The sequence below is a fragment of the Macaca fascicularis genome, chromosome 12, assembly GCF_037993035.2.
Source record: "Macaca fascicularis isolate 582-1 chromosome 12, T2T-MFA8v1.1".
Classification (NCBI taxonomy): domain Eukaryota; kingdom Metazoa; phylum Chordata; class Mammalia; order Primates; family Cercopithecidae; genus Macaca; species Macaca fascicularis.
This window is the reverse complement of record NC_088386.1, coordinates 54576135-54593808: the sequence shown is the minus strand read 5'-3', so window position 1 is coordinate 54593808 and position 17674 is coordinate 54576135. Positions and strand designations below refer to the sequence as shown.

The 17674-nt window shown below is 43.9% G+C and overlaps 1 protein-coding gene across 31 annotated transcripts in view; it reads right to left on the bottom strand.

The window, feature by feature from the left end:
• The window catches only part of TANC1 (tetratricopeptide repeat, ankyrin repeat and coiled-coil containing 1), a 265441-nt gene that overhangs the window by 72317 nt on the left and 175450 nt on the right, over positions 1 to 17674 (bottom strand). For 19 of the 31 annotated variants that reach the window (XM_065525539.2, XM_065525540.1, XM_065525538.1 and 16 more), the window contains 2 exons: positions 11597 to 11727; positions 10312 to 10498 (listed from right to left, as the gene is read on the bottom strand). The exons of 4 other annotated variants lie outside the window; for them this stretch is intronic. In XM_065525539.2, the coding sequence (XP_065381611.1) occupies positions 10312 to 10498; positions 11597 to 11727 (318 nt within the window). The remainder of the gene's footprint in view (positions 1 to 10311; positions 10499 to 11596; positions 11728 to 17674) is intronic. 8 more of the 31 variants (XM_074009200.1, XM_074009206.1, XM_074009192.1 and 5 more) reach the window with 2 other exon arrangements.

Sequence of the window (17674 nt, the reverse complement as noted above, 5' to 3'; positions counted from 1 at the left end):
TTGTAAGGTCAGTGCTTATAAGAAGGAGACTAGTGAGGAAGAAGAGGCAGCCCTTCTGCCGCCCTCACAAAGTTCCTGTGAGAGATGCATTCCACAGTCCACATGTCCCAGGGTTCTCAGAGGCAGGGAGGCTGGTAAATCTGAAGCCACTCCACAAACACTCCTTCCTGGGATTCAATACCAGATGTAGCCAACACAGCTGGAAGCCCAGACACTCTCATCTTGGCTCAGCTCCATCTGAGCCCTGAAGCAGATCCAGCTGAGCAGATAAAGGCCAAATCAGTCTGGCTTCCCCGCACAACCTAAGAGCAACACCAAACATGGCAGCCCCGAAGTCCCCGAGAAAGAGAAAGCTGGTTCTTCCAATAAAGACAGGCTGCTCAAAAACATCTTTCTTTCTTCCAAGCTTACAGAAATTCAAACTCATCAGGTTAACCCAGTCAGTCACTCTCAAGAATGCTTGTGGGTATACACACACAAGGGCAGCATCTTAACTGTGATGACTTTTTAAAAAAAATCTCTGAAAAGTGCTATTTGACACTTCCCAGAGACTGACTAATCTTTATAGCGGCTTAATAATTTTAAAATTCTAGCATTTTGTTTTTTTGGACTAGTATAGATGGCAGCTTCTGTCAATTACAGCTTGCTGTCATCACCCAAACTGAGTCTCAGCCACCCTTGCGACACAGAGCATTCTGAAACTGAGCAACTTATCAGGCCTTAAATTTCATAAAGCTGTGCCTCACAATTTAGTGTTAAATTCCATTTGGTCCCAAGGACAGTGTCTTATCTTCCTTTGTACTAGCGTACAGGGGTAGAATACTTCCAAAACTTTTTTTTTTTTTTTTTTTGCACATAATATGGGGTTTCACTATGCTGCCCAGGCTGGTCTCGAACTCCTGGCCTCAATCAGTCCTCCTGCATCAGCCTCCCAAGTAGCTGGGACTACAGGTACACATTATTGCACCTGGCTCACTTTCTTAATATAACAGGGCATGTACCTGATCACAACCCATGAGAGAAGGCAGAGAGGCAGAGAACCATCAACCCCGCCTTACAGAGATGAAAGGCTCCAGAGAACCTGATCTCTCTCGATTCTCTCTCTCTCTCTCTCTCACACACACACACACGTACGTGTATGCACAATTAGTGGTATAGCCAATACCAATTCTTCTGATACACACAGCATATTTTTAAAACACCATTTGCTTGCACGGTGCTCAACACATAAAAGAAGTTAATTACCTGTAGCTAAAAGTTCATGAAGTCTGCCTTGTTAAAAAGTCATCCACTCAGTCATCAAATGCTTTGCTCTATAAGGCTCTGAAACACGACTGCACTCTTTCCTCACCTTCTCAACGTTTTTTTTTTTTTGAGACAAGGTCTCACTCTCTTGCCCAGGCTGGAGTACAGTGGTGCAATCTCGGCTCACTGCAGCCCCAGCCTTCCAGGCTCAAGCGATCCTCCCACCTCAGCCCCCAAGTAGCTGGGACTACAGGCACCACACCTCGCTAATTTTTAAATATTTTTTGTAGAGACAGGGTGTTGCCATGTTGCCCACACTGGTCTCGAAGTGATCCACCCACCTTGGCCTCCCAAAGTGCTGGGATCCAACTTTTCTTTACCCCTTGCCTTCTGAAGGCTCTATGTTGAATGGACACTTAGAATCAGCAAAAGAAAAATAAAACCAGTGTAGGTCCAGGACCCTATGGGTAGTTTGGTGGGATCCAAATCAAGTTAATAGGCTTAAATGAACATCAAGAAGAAAGCTAACTATAACCTGACTACAGCATTAGCTCAGAATTGTTTAGAAACTAAGGGCCAGCGATATCAAACATACGCCCACAAACAATTCATCAGATGGACCTTTGAGCTACAGAAGAGACAAGAGGTGAAAAGAGCAAGGGGCTTGCTGCAACCTTGGCTTCTCCCCTCTAGGGGGTCCACAAGGAGGTATGCATCTCCAGACCCGGTACCATTTTGGGCACTGGACATTTTGTCCTTATAAATATCACCTTCCATATGTGTTTTCTCTCTTTCCACTGGCTACCAGGAAACTTAGGTGTAAAGCTTTCTGCCCACTTATAAGAAGCATACAGTCTTATGAACGTGACTCCTCAATGCATCTTTTCTCTTGCCCTTCCTAGTTCATATGTTCCTCAACTCATACCTTTGTGGAAAAAGGAAAAATCCTGGTTTATTACATGTCTGTTTTGAGCATTTCAAATCCACTGATGAGGAATTAACTAATGATCCTTAGGAAATCACAACAGTGGCTAAGATGAATATTGGAATACTGCTTACTATATGCCAGGCTTCACTCTAAGTTCTTTTTGTACTTCAACTCACTGACTCTCGTTAACAGCCCTATGGACAAGAAAGCCCCAGAATGCCCTAAGTCCCACTGTATCCCAGAACAGTGCTCTACACGGTTTTTTTGTTTCGAGACAGGGTCTTGCTCTGTTGCCCAGGCTGGAGTGCAGCGGTGCAGTGACAGCTCACTTCAGCCTCGACCTCACGGGCTCAAACGATCTTCCCACCTTAGCCTCCTGAGTAGCTGGGACCATAGGCACGCACCACCGGCACCCCTGGCTCATTTTAAAATTTTTTTGTAGAAACAAAATCTCCCTATGTTGCCCAGGCTGGTTTTGAACTCCCGGGCTCAAGTGATCCTCCCACCTCAGCCTCACATGGTGATGGGATGACAGGCGTGACCCACCATGCCCGGCCTCTCTACACAGCTCTGATCATGCCATACTATTAAGACTCGGCATGCATCCCAAATACATGTACTACAAATTATGTACATATACTACTTTATTATAATAGAAAATACACATTTTGAGAGGATAAAAAGATCACAAACGAAAATTTTCTCCCAGAACATTATAGACTGTCTTGCATTCCCCATTTTCAAGAGGAGGACTCTGTAAACAGAGTGATTTGTCCTTTCCTGGGTGGCAGAGAAAATCAGACATGAGGGCATATGTCAAGTGCCTTAGGCATCATGAATGCTCAGGAATGTTTTCCTCCCCTCACAACTGAAGAAAAATAAAGTAGCACTTAAAAAGCAAACATTTTTTAACCTCTATATTTAGCTTAGTGGTTGACAGGAAGAATTTAAAGTTAAAACACTGGACCAAAGAATTAACGATCAAACAAGAAAGGAACATAATGGTCGCTCCTAAAAGTGGGTGAAAGGAAGAAGTAAATAGAAAAGGAAAAGCCCAGCACTGTAGAGAGACTGCCTCCCGTGACTAACAACTTTCCAAATTAGGTTTCACCGCTGCAGAGGAAGTCAGATCAGGAAAAGATCAGAGACAAGTCAAGGCAGCGAGCGCAGAAGTCTGTAGGCCTCTTGGCTGACAGGTGGCGTCCCTCTCTTGTGCACCCATACCTCATACCCAGCAGGCATTCAGGCCGCCAGGCCACATTTTGGATTTTCCCCAGTGTCTGAGGGAAAGCCCGCACAATGAAACCAGCCTGCCTTAAACCTTTCTGGCCAGAAATGCCAGACTGTACTTTTCTTTCCATCCCACCTAGACCCGGCCACCTGCAAACTAACCAACCACAAAGAACAAAGCCCCTGGTTCACCTGCGATCACAGCTTTTAACCTGAGGGGTCTAGTGAAGACACTTAAGCCACCTTGCCTGGAATGCCAACAGAATGTCCCCGGTGGGATCCCTGCCCCACCCCTGCATGGTAACCTTCAGCTCCAGGGGACTTCTGGCTTCTCTTCTGCAACCGCCCAGCCCCATCCAATGCGCCACAGGACCCTGCTCCCTCTCTGGCCTTGCGCTGGGAGCTGTGTGTGCTGGCTTGTGACAGCCAGATCTCTGCACCAAATTTCTAGCTTCGTGCTCACCTGTGTTGCGCAAGGCATGCTCTGCTATGACATGCAGCAAGGCCAGGGACCCGAGCCGCGCATTCCCAGCCACATTCATCAGGCCCTTCAATTCATCAGGCCCACCTAAAGGAATAGCTGGGAGCAGGCGGTGCTGGAGGGGGAGGATGCGACCCACCACACTGCCCAACTGAGTCTGACACAATGAAGAACAGTCTCCAGAGACAAGCCTAAGGATTTAAATAATATGACATTTTCCAGAAAAAGCACAATGTTTTGGTAAAGCTTCACATAACCTGTGCACTGAATGCACAGACACTGGAGCTTCTCACACAGTCTAGTGACCCTTTCCCAGACTTTGGAAGAGTTCGATTAGTGGTATCATTATGCACCCACAGCATACATCTTCAATCAGAGGTATCAATCACTGTCATGTCTTAAACTCTTCTCAGTAATTGACAACTTGCTCAGACTCTCCACAGAACAGAAGACCATTTTGTAGTCCCACAAGTGGACAAGTTTTGACAATAGATGCTGTGCCTTATCTTTATTGTGCCAGTAGTGAACATGCTTGCTCCTGGTACACAGTAGGCGCCAATAAATGCTTGCTACACCAACAGAACAGTCTGAAGAATCCAACCACAATCTGAATAAAAGTACAGCAGGCTTTTTGCTGACTCAAATCATTGCCAAGAATTTCTTTCCCACATTAAGCATATTACCAAATTATATACATAAAGAAAAATTCTTCTCTTCACCCAAGAGATTTTAAAAAAAGGCTTCTATAATTAAGGATGATTTTAAAAATTACAGGCAATGTAGCAAAATGAATATTAACCCAGACTTGAAACAGTCTAAATAGTTATTACCAAATCAATTTCAAAGCATTTCAATTTAGTAGTGAGCAGGGCGATACAGGTGGCAACAAAGCATTATTAGCATAAAATCAAAAGGGCAGGATTTACAACAAGTCAAAAAGGAAAATAAAGTACAATTAATTCATCTTTGTGTGCCTCTGCATCTGATTATCTCCCTTGGGACACAAAGTCCAGGAAATAAAAGGTCTAAAGCTACCTCTGGAATCACTTTCATTTTATAAGCCTTGCAGGAGGTAGGAGAGAGTCAAAGGAAGATAAAAGTCAGCCTGTGATAATTTTTTTTTAACATCTTAAGCAACTAGGCAGAAAAATAAATATTATCAAACTCTAGCAAGCACCAGCAGGATACTAACCAGGTGTCTAATATTTTACTGCAAGCTACTTCTGCAAAACTGTTTCTACAAAGGTATTTCCCTGTCTAAATGCATACCTGCCTCTCTTGCTTCAAACTGAGCAAGAAGAAAACAAATGTAAGCATGAGGAAAGCAAAGGAAAGGCAGTAGGAAGAGCTTGAATTCTGAGCACTTAATCACCCAGAAAGCCACGGAGCCAGGTGGAATGTGGTGGCTCATGCCTGCCAGCTCAGGTGCTGAGAGCCAGGCAGGTAGATGATATACCTGCTCTGTGTGGCAGACACACCCAGTTAGGGAGAGGCAGCCACAGTTCCCTCAGGGTCCCCTCCCTTCATGGAACTGTTCTAGCACCGCTTCTCCAAAGGAGGCAGATTCAGGACACTACAAAAATACTCCAGAGATTACACATCTCAACAGGTAAAGGCAGATTACAAAGACAAATGGAGAGAGTGACTGACTTAACGGCCCCTCCCTCAGCCAGAATAAGTCCTCCCCTCTGCACATCTATCATTAATGGATAGGAAGGATTTCTTTTTATTTTGACAGGAAAGCTGGGTTTTTGTTTGTTTCTTCTCATCCAGGCTCTATCCTCTTTATTCCTAAATGCAGAAATAGCCTATTTTCTTGAAACTAATACACACACTTAAAATTTTATGATATGTACATAAAAATTAAATTTACCTCAAAGCACTTTAAAACACATTAAGTGATGCTTTGTTTGAAAATCAGATTGGTTTTCACACATTCTAATGAAAACATACTTTATATTTCTTTCTAAACTGGGATTAATACAGCTTACAGTTTCCATCTGTAACAGTAGGAAGCAAGTCATATTCAAAGGAATGTTACTAAGAAAAAATGTTTTCTCAGACAAGGAGGAAACACCTTTAAAAGCATACTTTGTAAAGTTTTTCTTTTCACAGTAAGTAACTGAAAGCTATTTTATGGTGATCGGGTACAGTTGGGTTTCACATTGAGAAAATTTTCACATTGCAAATATGAAAATCAGACACTAACTTCTGGGTAATGCCAATGATTTTAACATGTAAAGAGTAAGGAAGTTCACTTAAAAAAAAAAAAGACAATCGTAGGGAATTCAATTAATCCCATTCAGCTTCGACAGTCTTTCTACATGACAGAATTATTATTCTTCGAAAGACATTTATGTCGGAAGAACTTAGACCTCCTGAAAGAGGATAAAGTGGGACCTCCCTCCGGATAAGATAACACAGTTGAAACACGGGCAGGAAGGGTTTACGAAGCCCTGGCCTCCAGAGAGGAAGACTGGAAGGGGCCCAATAAATTCTTCTACTGGTCACTAGCCTGCCCTTTCTCCTCCTAAGCAGTGGAAACAGAACACAGGCAGGGCACCTTATGGCAGTCCTGATGAAAACACATACTTTATATTTCTTTCTAAACTGGGTGCCCAGGCATGTGGGAACACACGCTTCCTGTCTCTGCATCTGCTGGGCAAAAATATTGAGATTAAATATAACCAACATGATGCAAATCAGCTTAAAGAGTAAAGAAAGGTCCAGGAATTTTAAAGGATGGTTTAGCACTGTCTGAAATTTCCCTGAACTGCTCTGAATAAACCATGCGAATACTGTACGTGGAATCCTGCTTTGAGCCCACCTGCTGCCCAAAGCTTGCAAGGCCTCGGCAGCTGTATGCACTTTGTACCAGTCCACCCCTAAAGCCTCTGCCATTCCAACCCCAGTAGAGCTGACAAATATTAAACTACTTAAAATGGAAAATTAAATGGAAAACCTCTTCCTGCCTTCTCCAGGCCCTATGTAATTGGGAGCATGGGTCCTCACCAGCCTGTTTTACAAGCCACTGTTAGATCTTCCAAAGTAGGAAGCCAAAGTATCTCATCTTCATCTCTGCCCACTAGGGTCATGGTGCTCTTGAATACTTCACTCTGTGAAACACTTAACGATGCCCAAAAGCTGCCATTCCCAGGCTACACCTTATAAAAACAGGCATGTTCTTCAGATGGAAAAAGGCACACCCCTAGTCCAGCAATCATAGAACCACAACTGAGTCATAGATAATCTGCTCTGTGAAGAGGCAGTGGAACCTGCACACCCTGTATTGATTTAAGAGGAAGCTCTTCCCCTTTCTGTCCCCACCACTCCTGCTTCAAAGACCTGTGGCTACAGTCCGCCTGGAGAGGAAATTCTTGTGTCTTTCCCTTCTCCTCCCTACCACACCTCCAGCGTGTCCTTTGGCAACAGGTTCTAATTCTGCAGGTCACGGAAGAAGAGAGAACACAGGAATGTTGTCAATAGCACTGCCTCCCTATCATCCCTTCTACAGCCTTTGCAACCTTCAGGAGAACATGGTGGGAGGCATGGTCTCCAGAGCGGGGGTCTTCTGGATGAGAGGGACTTACCAGCCACTTCCTAATTCCTTTTGCTTTCACCTCCAGTTGCAAGTTTTCATGCTCAGCCGAGTTACGGGAACATGCTGGCTTGAGCAGAGGAAAAACGCAGCTTCAACGTCATGAAATGTACTACTTTGTCATCAAGGCAGAGGTTACAACACAGACACTGAAAGGTTTGACAAAGCCCACGAGGGATGGGGATCCTGCATAGCTTCTTTCTAAACTGAACATTCCCTCACCCGATGCAACTTGACAGTGGCAACACTTCCCTTTCCTTAACTATCATTTCCAACAGCATGCTAGGAACCTAGTAGATAGCTGGATTAATGAGACCCCTGTTTATATCTGGAGAGAAAATTAAATAACAGAACAAGAACAAATACTCTGAAGGGGAATATTGAGACACTATGGGGAACATATAGGAAGGTGTCTAATCAGTCAGTTACTGGGTGGGACTATATAAGTATTAAGAATCTCCTGCAGCTTAATCTTTCATTGACAACATACACAAAAAAAAACAGAGCCATTTCTTTCCTCTGCTTAGAATACCTTAAAAATTGTGGCACTGTATCTCAGTGAGAAAGAGAAATAAATGAATGGGTGGCTCTCAGTTATTAGAAGTTTGGGCCGGGCACAGTGGCTCATGCCTGTAATCACAGTACTTTGGGAAGTCAAGGTGGGAGGAATGCTTGAGGCCACAAATTTGAGACCAGCCTGGGCAACATAGTGAAATATGTTTAAAAAAATTTTAATGAGCTAAGTGTGGTGGCACATGCCTATAGTCCCAACTACTCGGGAGCCTGAGGTGGGAAGATTGTATTAGCCCAGAAGTTTGGCTGTAGTGAGCTACAATTGCACCACTGCACTCCAGCCTGGGCAACAGAGCAAAATCCTGTCTCAAGAAAAGTTTGTAATTGTCAAAGCAAAAAAAAAAAAAAATATTTGGTTATAATCAGAGGCATGTAATGCCAATGGCCAGGACGTTCGAAAGAAAAAGCCTGTCAAAACAATACTGCACTGGACACATCCTTGAAGATAAATTATCTGCAGGAGATGAAATTTCAGAAGAACTGAGAATACTGTGAAGAAAGTCATCTGGTTATCTCAGAATAAATACCAAAGATGTATCTATGGTGGACAGCTCAGAAGAGATAAGAACATAAGAACAGAAGTAACAGTGGGAAAAATTAGCTGAACTAGACTAAACAGCAGCTGGGGAAGCAGGGTAAGATGAGAATGGGGAATTAGCAGAATAAGCTCACTGCAAGGCCTTCAAGCTGAGTGAAAATAATTTAAATTTGCTACACAAAACTCAGCCCATGATTTATATGAAATGTCCAGAATAAGCTACAGAGACAGAAAGATTAATAGATTACTGGTTGACTAGGACTGGGGAGCTTGGGGTAGGAAAGAGTGTGCCTTCTAATGGTCACAGGGTTTCTTTTGGATAATGAAAATGTTCTAAAATCAGATAGTGGTGATAGTTGCACAACTTTTTAAATATACTAAAAACCATCCAGTGGTTCAAATGAATGAATACTATGGTATGTGAATTTCATCTTATAAAGAATGAAGGCAAAATAAACAAAAATCCACTAAAGATTCTGATTCAATTGAAAATTATGGCAAGAAGCTGCCTTCCTTAAGCTGAGGGGCCCCTCACGAAGCTATAGTGAGGTCTATACCAAAGAGCCCACAATCCAATCGCAAGAATCTCACTGACCTTCTGGGGCAATCCCCAAAATGCAAACTGGATGAACCTGCTGTCTGGTTTTCCAAATTACACTTGAAATAAATCACAGGTGACTAAAGAAAATAAGGAGCTCAAATGTCGTTCATTCCATTTGATTACATATTAACGTGGAAGCATTCAGTTCACAATAAAACAAACTATCCCTCAAAGACATGTGGAATGGGGACTCAGCAAAAGGGGAGTTAAATCTTTCAGAAGAGCTCCATGTGAAACTGCAGTATAATCTCGGAACAGAGGAAGGTCTGAACAATCCCCTCCAGGGGTCCCACCCATCTTTATCTGAAAGGCACCAAGCTGGAGACCTGAGTCACAAAGACACTGGAGCCCAGCTGCAGAAACATAAATGCAGTCTGTCTGAGATGGCATGTAAAAATAAAGACTCTTAAATTCCACGGATGATTCTAATATAAACCTGGGACTGAAAACTACTGGATTAATCAAAATCCTTAAATTTCTTAATTTTCTAGAGAAAGAAAGTGTGCAAAAAAGGTAAATTCAATGTTGCTCAAGTCACCTGGCAAATTGGCCTAAGAGTCAGGACTGGAACCCATGTCTCCTGACCCCTAGGCTTCAGGACAACCACACTTATTGCATGGGTGTGGGGGCTCAGGGAGGTCATCCGTAGAAAATTCTGGCCTCAAAATGCAGTCAGATCCCATGATAAGAAACTCTAGAGAACACACGCCTGAGCTATCATCAGGAAAATAAGTGACCTTGAGATTGGGCTAAGACGACGTCTTAATATGCAGGAATTTCATTGCTCTGCTGTGTGCCCCAGTGGGACCTGATGCCCAACAAATGGAACTGAATATAGAAGAGCAAAGATTTTTGTAACTGCACAGACCAGATCTGATCTGGATTTTTTTTTTTTTAACAAATGAGCTGAGTGTTACAAAGTAAACATCAAGGAATGTAAAAGCCAATGCTTAATTCTCTCAGCTACACATGGAGTCAGTGCCGCCTGCAAAGAACAGAGCAGGCGCTGGCAGACTGTCCTTCACAGACCACGCTAAAACCCTCTGAGGAAGTGCCTGGTGAATGCTCTGGTTGACGAGCTTTGAGCCATTACATTACCGAGCAGTGTGCTTCTTACCTATAATTCCACTGTCCTTGCTTTCCAGGGTGGAACTAGGGCTGCTAATGGTCTCACAGGGACTTTTGTTGGCTGCCGTCTTGCTGACACAGCTATTCAAGGTTGAGCAGGGGCTATCGGTGCTAGGAGATGCGGTGCTGCTTGTTAGTGTGGAGCAAGGACTGATGCCTTGACTCAGAGCTGTGCACTGCAAGACGAACGGAAGGAGGAGTTAGCATGGCTTACACAGGATGCTTCGACACATGCTTCTGTTTTTGACGCTAAAACAATAAAACTAAGAACAGGAAAACGGAAGTTTTTTAAAAAAAATCTAAAGAGATGTGTGTATAGATATGGATTCACGGAGCTTTATCTATGTAAATGTATACGTGGTCTTCCAAATTTTAAGAGAGCAGTATCTTTGTTCTGTTCCCCTCCTTTGTGATTTTCTTTTTTATTAAAAGGTCAGTCTTAGCAATAATTTAGTGAGAATGCACATTTGTAAAACAGAAATGGCAAACAGGCAGACTTCCTTTCATTTAAAGTCTGCAGAAGACAAATGGGTTATTTGACCTCTGTACAGAAAACCTGGGAAGTCTGTTTTTGTAATGTTTCACGAACACTGCAACCTGATTCAATTCCTCAAGATTTATGGGCTCTGCATTCAGGGGAAGGAGACTGGTGACCACTGCAGTCTCAATCAATGCATGACACCCTCCCTTGCAGCGCAGAGACCTTCACCAGGGGTAGAAGCTCCATCCTGCATTGCTATTCAGACACACACATCACATCTGGGAAGTGGCAGGGTTCATGCTGCTGCTCCCTTGGAGGGGAAGTGCTCTCCTGATAGATGAACCATTTGATCTCACCTTATTTTGTCTCTGCCTCATCTCCTATAAATCTTTTCCTCACCCCACTGACTCTCCAAAATCTCAACAGCTAAAAAAGCACAGGAAAGCATATACCAAAGCAACCAGATGAGAAGAATGGTGCTATAAAGGTAAAAGTACTAGCAGCATTACGAATGCATTCTTTTAGCCTCTTTAATTCACGTAGCCATTATTCTCTGGGTGGTGACTAGAAGGTTAATGTGGACATTTTCTTATGGTCTGCTTCTTTCTGCTTTTTTCCACCTCCCCACTGCAAAAACCCAGAACCAAACTGTTGAAATAAATTTCAATACACAACAGCCCAGAACTCATTTAACTGAACAATGGTTTCCCTGCTCAAGGAAAGGGAGAAGATGGTTATTGCTTCGTTCATCCTCTGAAGAGGTATGCAATGTAGTGTCTTCCTTGGGTATTACCATGGTTTCATTTTTGTCTTCAATGGTTATGTGTGTGGCACTTGGGATCCCTTCTCCCAGTAAAAATCCCAGCCTTGTCAACAGTTCTTGAGCTGCCGGCGAACAGCTCGGTTCATTATCGGCCTTTGCTTCTGGAACAAAGAAAGAAAACAATGAAGATGCCCCTCTGGGGAATTTCAGTATTGCATCTGGATGAGTTCACACTACAGCTGCTTGTCTGGTGATTTTGTGTGTTTCTATAAAATGCGCACAAAGTTGGACAACGCAGCCTGTCCTCTAGCAATACATTCTAATTAAGGGACTGTGACAGGTTAAGGAAACAGTAAAACAAAAACTCCAAGTGCAAAGGGTGAATCAGAAGAGTCCAGGGTTATCTGATGGCAATTCCTAATTCCAAGTCATGTGAAAACAGGTACTTCAGACATCAGCTTGGGTAAGAAAAGGGCCTATCTTTCATGTTACCCTTACAGAGTACAGGGTATCCAATGCCCACAGGAGGCTGAAATGAAGTAAAACCCTAGGGGCATGCTGGTAGAGACCCAGGCTATTTAGGTGGTGGGGTAAAACTGCAATCCAAGCTCTCATTAAACAAGCCAGGGGAACGACGTGGAAAATTTGGTGGAAAACTTGCTGTGCACATCCCACAGTAGTGAAAGTCAAAACCAGGATTTCGACTTGATGGTCAATCATAGAGAATCCACGTTGAAACAAAAATTTAAAATCACAGTGAAACTTGTCCCAAGAGACAGGACCCAGTACTACTGTTGTGCATGTAAAGATGTAGAAAAATCAAGCTATATTCCCAGAATGCTGCACAGCAATGCTGGGAAAGCCCAGCTTTTCTTGGGTTCTCCCAGAGGTTAGTCATCTGGTTTCTTGTACTTAAGTTGGATTTGATTTAAATGTTGAGCTGTAGGTTAACCCTGTACCCAAAAAGCCCAAAGGCACTTAATTATGGCCAATAAATAAAATGATATTCACATCCTTCTAACACTTCTCTCACCTTCTAAAATCAGCATCTATCTATCAGGGGATGAAAAATTTACAAAGCAAGCTGCTTACAAAGTTGTAACTTAACAATAAGTGACCTATGACATAGTCACTCAACATTTTGCTCTTTTTTATTAATTGTCTAGGTAACTAGACTCATATGAACCTATTTTGCTTAGATGTGAAAATCTGCAGATAATGGGTAAAGGTCTTAGGAAAAATAAAATGAGGAAACAACGCAGTGATGCTGCCGTTGAGTTACAACAGCACCAACAAAGTTCAATGCTCACTTCGTCTTTTGTAAGGAACCACAAAAATCAAAATAAGCAGAGCTTTTGCAAAGGCCATCTGTCTTATTCTCACTCACATATCAGTTTTGCAAGTCATGCACCCAGGATGGCAGCTACAAGGGAAACTATGCGGGCAGCATCTTCAAGAAAGGAACAGCTTCCCACCCCTTGCTTACTGGTAAAAGCTCCTAATGTTTGGAGTAGGAAGAATGGTTTGCCAGCTTGGATGTTTTTCAGCTGCTCTGGAAAACTGCAGGGGTAAGGAAACCAAGGCTTGACTCTTCTGGGTTAAAAGAGCCCTGATGCTTCTGGACCATGTGAGCCAAACATGAAGGTGGCAGTGGCCCCAACCCAACATAGGGAAAAGCAGCCACCCCAGGGCGGGTCGCCCACATACCAGAGCCGCTCTACAGGAGGTCCCTTCCTACCTCAAAGCACATTTTGATTCTCAAGCTAGCCGGGCATTTGGGGAAGGAGGGCGGCAACCAAACCAGATCAGCACACAGAGGCACACCCAAGGGGTGGGGCCCTCAGAACAGGATGGCACCGCCCTCCCTCCACCTCTGCCCCGGGCCCAGGCAGGGCAGCTACTTTATCTCAGGTGGCAGCTGGGCTGGAGGGAGGGAACAGGACACAGATGGAAAGGGGAAGAAGTGGGTGAGGGGGCAGATCTCTGCAGTTTCTCCACTCCACACCCCGCTTCCCTTTCGAAACAATCTCCACACTGCTCCCGATTGTGATTATGCCCCAGAACGTCTAGTTTCTGGTTCAACCTGAAACACTCTGTGGAGAGAGAGCCAGAAACGACTCCCGTTTGGCAGCTGCCGTAGAGGCAGAGACAGCAGCTGCAGGAACTTGGCTCCACAGAATTCACCTCGACAACAAACAGGGCCACGCCTGCAGCTCACTCGGGACTGGCAGGAGGACCCTGATCCTGTGTAGGTCCTATGTGCAGCAGGGGGACCGCAACACCCCAGCACATTCGCCACTGCCTCCACAATGTGTCTGCAGACAGATACTCCAGGTTCTCAAGTGTTTCATTTTTTTTAAATCCAGAAACAACTCACCATCCAACCCACTTCAGATAAGCTGGGGAACAGTGGCGATTCCAGCTTTAATGGTTGAGTTGAAAAGGGACACCCAGGCTGGGCATGGTGGCTCACACCTGTAATCCCAGCACTTCGGGAGGCCGAGGCGGGTGGATCACCTGAGGTCAGAAGTTTGAGAGCAGCCTGGCCAACATCGTTGAAACCCTGTCTCTACTAAAAATACAAAAATTAGCTGGGCGTAGTGGCAGACGCCTGTAATCCCAGCTACTCGGGAGGCTGAGGCAGGAGAATCGCTTGAATCTGGGAGGCGGAGGTTGCAGTGAGCCAAGATTGTGCCACTGCACTCCAGCCTCGGCAACAGAGCAAGACTCTGTCTCAAAAAAAAAAAAAAAAAAAAAAAAAGGAAAGGGGACACCCAAATTCATGATTAACTATTCTCTTAACTGTACAACCTGGACTTTGCTGCTACCCAAGTTCTAAACCCTTACCCGGGGTTGGGATGAATGGACAAACGTTATTTACTTATATGTATATCCACTAAGGCACTGAAATTGTATTTTTCCAAAGGCTTCCCACCTGTCTTTTCATATTATTGTCTTCTAAAATGTCATCCCAGTGATCGTCCCCTTAAAAGGTCCTTTTCAGTCTGAATTCCTTAATCTACATGAAGCTGTCTGAATCTCTCCCTTCCCTAATGCACAGAGCCCTCTCTCACTGAACTTCTCACTCTGGCAGAAGGACCTCCTGGGAGAAGTGTCACTGCACCATCTTGGGAGAGATGAGTTGCTTAGGAACTCACATGGATACCCTGTGAAATGGAAATACATGTCTACTTGCATAGCCGTTCACTAAATACTGAGATCTGAACAGCCAGATGGTTTTAAGCTAGTTACTACAAAAGCACCTCCAAGTCAAATTCAAATGGACCACTCTAAATAGCAAGTCTATTTTCATTTATGCAGTTAATATTAAATCACTAATCAATAATGGGTGTACATTACCCAATACCAGTGGGATGAGGGCTAGAGAGAAGACTTCACTTTGCATTTCACAGATTTAAATATCTGACGACTGTATGACGGCTATATTTGGAGATGAGAGAATGATTGGCCTCGCATGCCCTAGGAATCCATTAGGCAAGTGGAGAACGATATTCCTCCCAGCAGCACATTCATGGAACCCTCAGTATTACACAGCATGAAAGGCTGACTGCGTGGAGAAAGGTAAAGGGAAGTTCTTGAATCACTTCTGGCTGCCTCTATTCAGCTACTCACCCCCTGGTCACCATATTTGGGGGCACAAATGCTAAGGAGCAGTCTACAAACTGACCAGCTCCCCGAATACTGCCATCATAACTTTAAACCATCAGTGCCCTCTACAGTCATCCTCTTACCTCCTGCCACTGTCTGGGAAGCCAGGGTGTTCTCAGTGCTAACCACCGTCCAGACCCCTTTGGGTACTGAACCTCTCGCAACTGTACTTTCTTAGTGAGAGAAGTGGCCATACCCACTTCCTACAGGTTGTGAGGCTCAAAACCACTATGTGTGAGAAACAGGTTATAAACCACAAGAAGATATAGAATTGGTCATTATCTCTACCATCTTTAACACCAAGAGCCCACACTTCCTTGTGATTATTTTCTGGTTTCACAAGTTCATATCTATTTTCAAGTGTGCCTGTATGTCTTACATAACTTTCTGTTCATAATTTTTCTGCCTCAAATAGGTTTTTGTAAACTCACTATTCCAGGACAACAAACCCCCTCCTGTTTCTGCTTACCAAATCAAACCATCCCCATTTGGCCTGCACTTTACTGCTTTCATTTTCCATTCCAATCACTCTCTCTTGTTTAAAGCCAGTGGGGAAGTGCAGGTCCCTAGCGATGACCAAATACATTCCATAGAGAAGAGTCTCTCCTCTACTCTCATCCTCCTCAGACTCTAAAGAACACTGAGTACTGAAGACATTCATCAGTTCACTGTCATGCAACCTATCACCATGTGACCTTGAACAGCTGACTTAATACCAAGTGTCCAAGATAGCACTTGTGAATCAAGTCTGCTCAATGAGACAGGCCCTTGGTTTGACATTAATCCTCTGCCTCTATCTATCCATCATCTGCTTCTCGTTTAACCTCTTGCCTTCCATGACTCCTACTTACAAGTATTTTCCCTGTTTCTGTCTGCTCCTTCTCAGCCATTACCATTCCTTCCCTCCTTAGATTTCCAAAAACCGTATTTAAAAAGGAACATTGGCTGGATGCGGTGGCTCACGCCTGTAATCCCAGCACTTTGGGAGGCCGAGGCAGATGGATCACCTGAGTGATCAGGTGTTCGAGTGGATCAGGAGTTCAAGACCAGCCTGGCCAACATGGTGAAACCCTGTCTCTACTAAAAATACAAAAAACCTAACTGGGCGTGGTAGCACATGCCTGTAATCCCAGCTACTCGGGAGGTTGAGGCAGGAGACTCACCTGAACCCAGGAGGCGGAGGTCACAGTGAGCCAAGATTGTGCCACTGCACTCCAGTCTGAGTGACAGAACAAGACTCCATCTCAAAAAAATAAAAATAAAAAGGAACATCCATCCATGGACCTGCTCTGTTTCTGTCATTAAGTTGTTGTTTCTGGTCTGCAATACTGAAACAGTTATCATGCAGGTTACCTTCAAAATTTTCATGTCATCCACCCCATATTGAAATTATCTGCAAACTTACTATTTCTCCATTCAAAATACCTCCTGAATTAGCCTTTTCTTCTTCAGTCATCCATCACTCAACTCAGTCTTCATCCTCTTAAGTCTAGAGGACGATCAGAGTTTGAATCAATTTTCTCATCTCTATTTTTATTTTCTCCCTCTCTTTTCCTTCCTCTAAAGCCAGCAGGTTCTTAAGCTTTTTGGTCTCAGAATTCACTCATAAGAACTGAGGACTGCAGGCTTATAAGGGTTTTGTCTATTGATATTTCTCATGCTAGATATTAAAACTAAGAATTTTTAAACTATGTTAGTTCATTTTCAGGTTATAAAACTTCATGTTAACAATATTTTAATTAAAAAACTAATTTTAAACTTATGGGTAAATAGGTAAAAAGTTGTACTTTTGATTTGAAAGATCAGTTAAAAAGAATAGCATTGTTTTTACAATTTTACAAACTTTAATGTCCAATTAAATAGAGGACAGCTGGATTTGCATAACTGCTTCTGCATTCAATCTGTGGGGATCAGTTCTTTTGGTCTTGCAAGCATGCGAAGAACTGCAGCCTCAGACAGATATGTAACTGGGAAAGAGAGGAGTCTTTTCAGTTAATTGTGGATATTCTTCTCTGACACCTAGCCAAAACTTGACAATCAGCAATTTCCCCCCTTTTTCTTTTGAGACGGGATCTCGCTATGTTGCCCAGGCTGGTTATGAACTCCTGGGGCTCAAGCAATCCTCCTGCCTCAGCTTCCGCAAGTGCTGGGATCACAGGCGTGAGCTACTGTGCCCGGCTAACAAACGACAATTTCTTTTTTTTTTTGAGACGGAGTCTCGCTCTGTCGCCCAGGCTGGAGTGCAGTGGCGCGATCTCAGCTCACTGCAAGCTCCGCCTCCCGGGTTCACGCCATTCTCCTGCCTCAGCCTCCCGAGTAGCTGGGACTACAGGCGCCCACAACCGCGCCCGGCTAATTTTTTGTATTTTTAGTAGAGACAGGGTTTCACCGTGGTCTCGATCTCCTGACCTTGTGATCCGCCCGCCTCGGCCTCCCAAA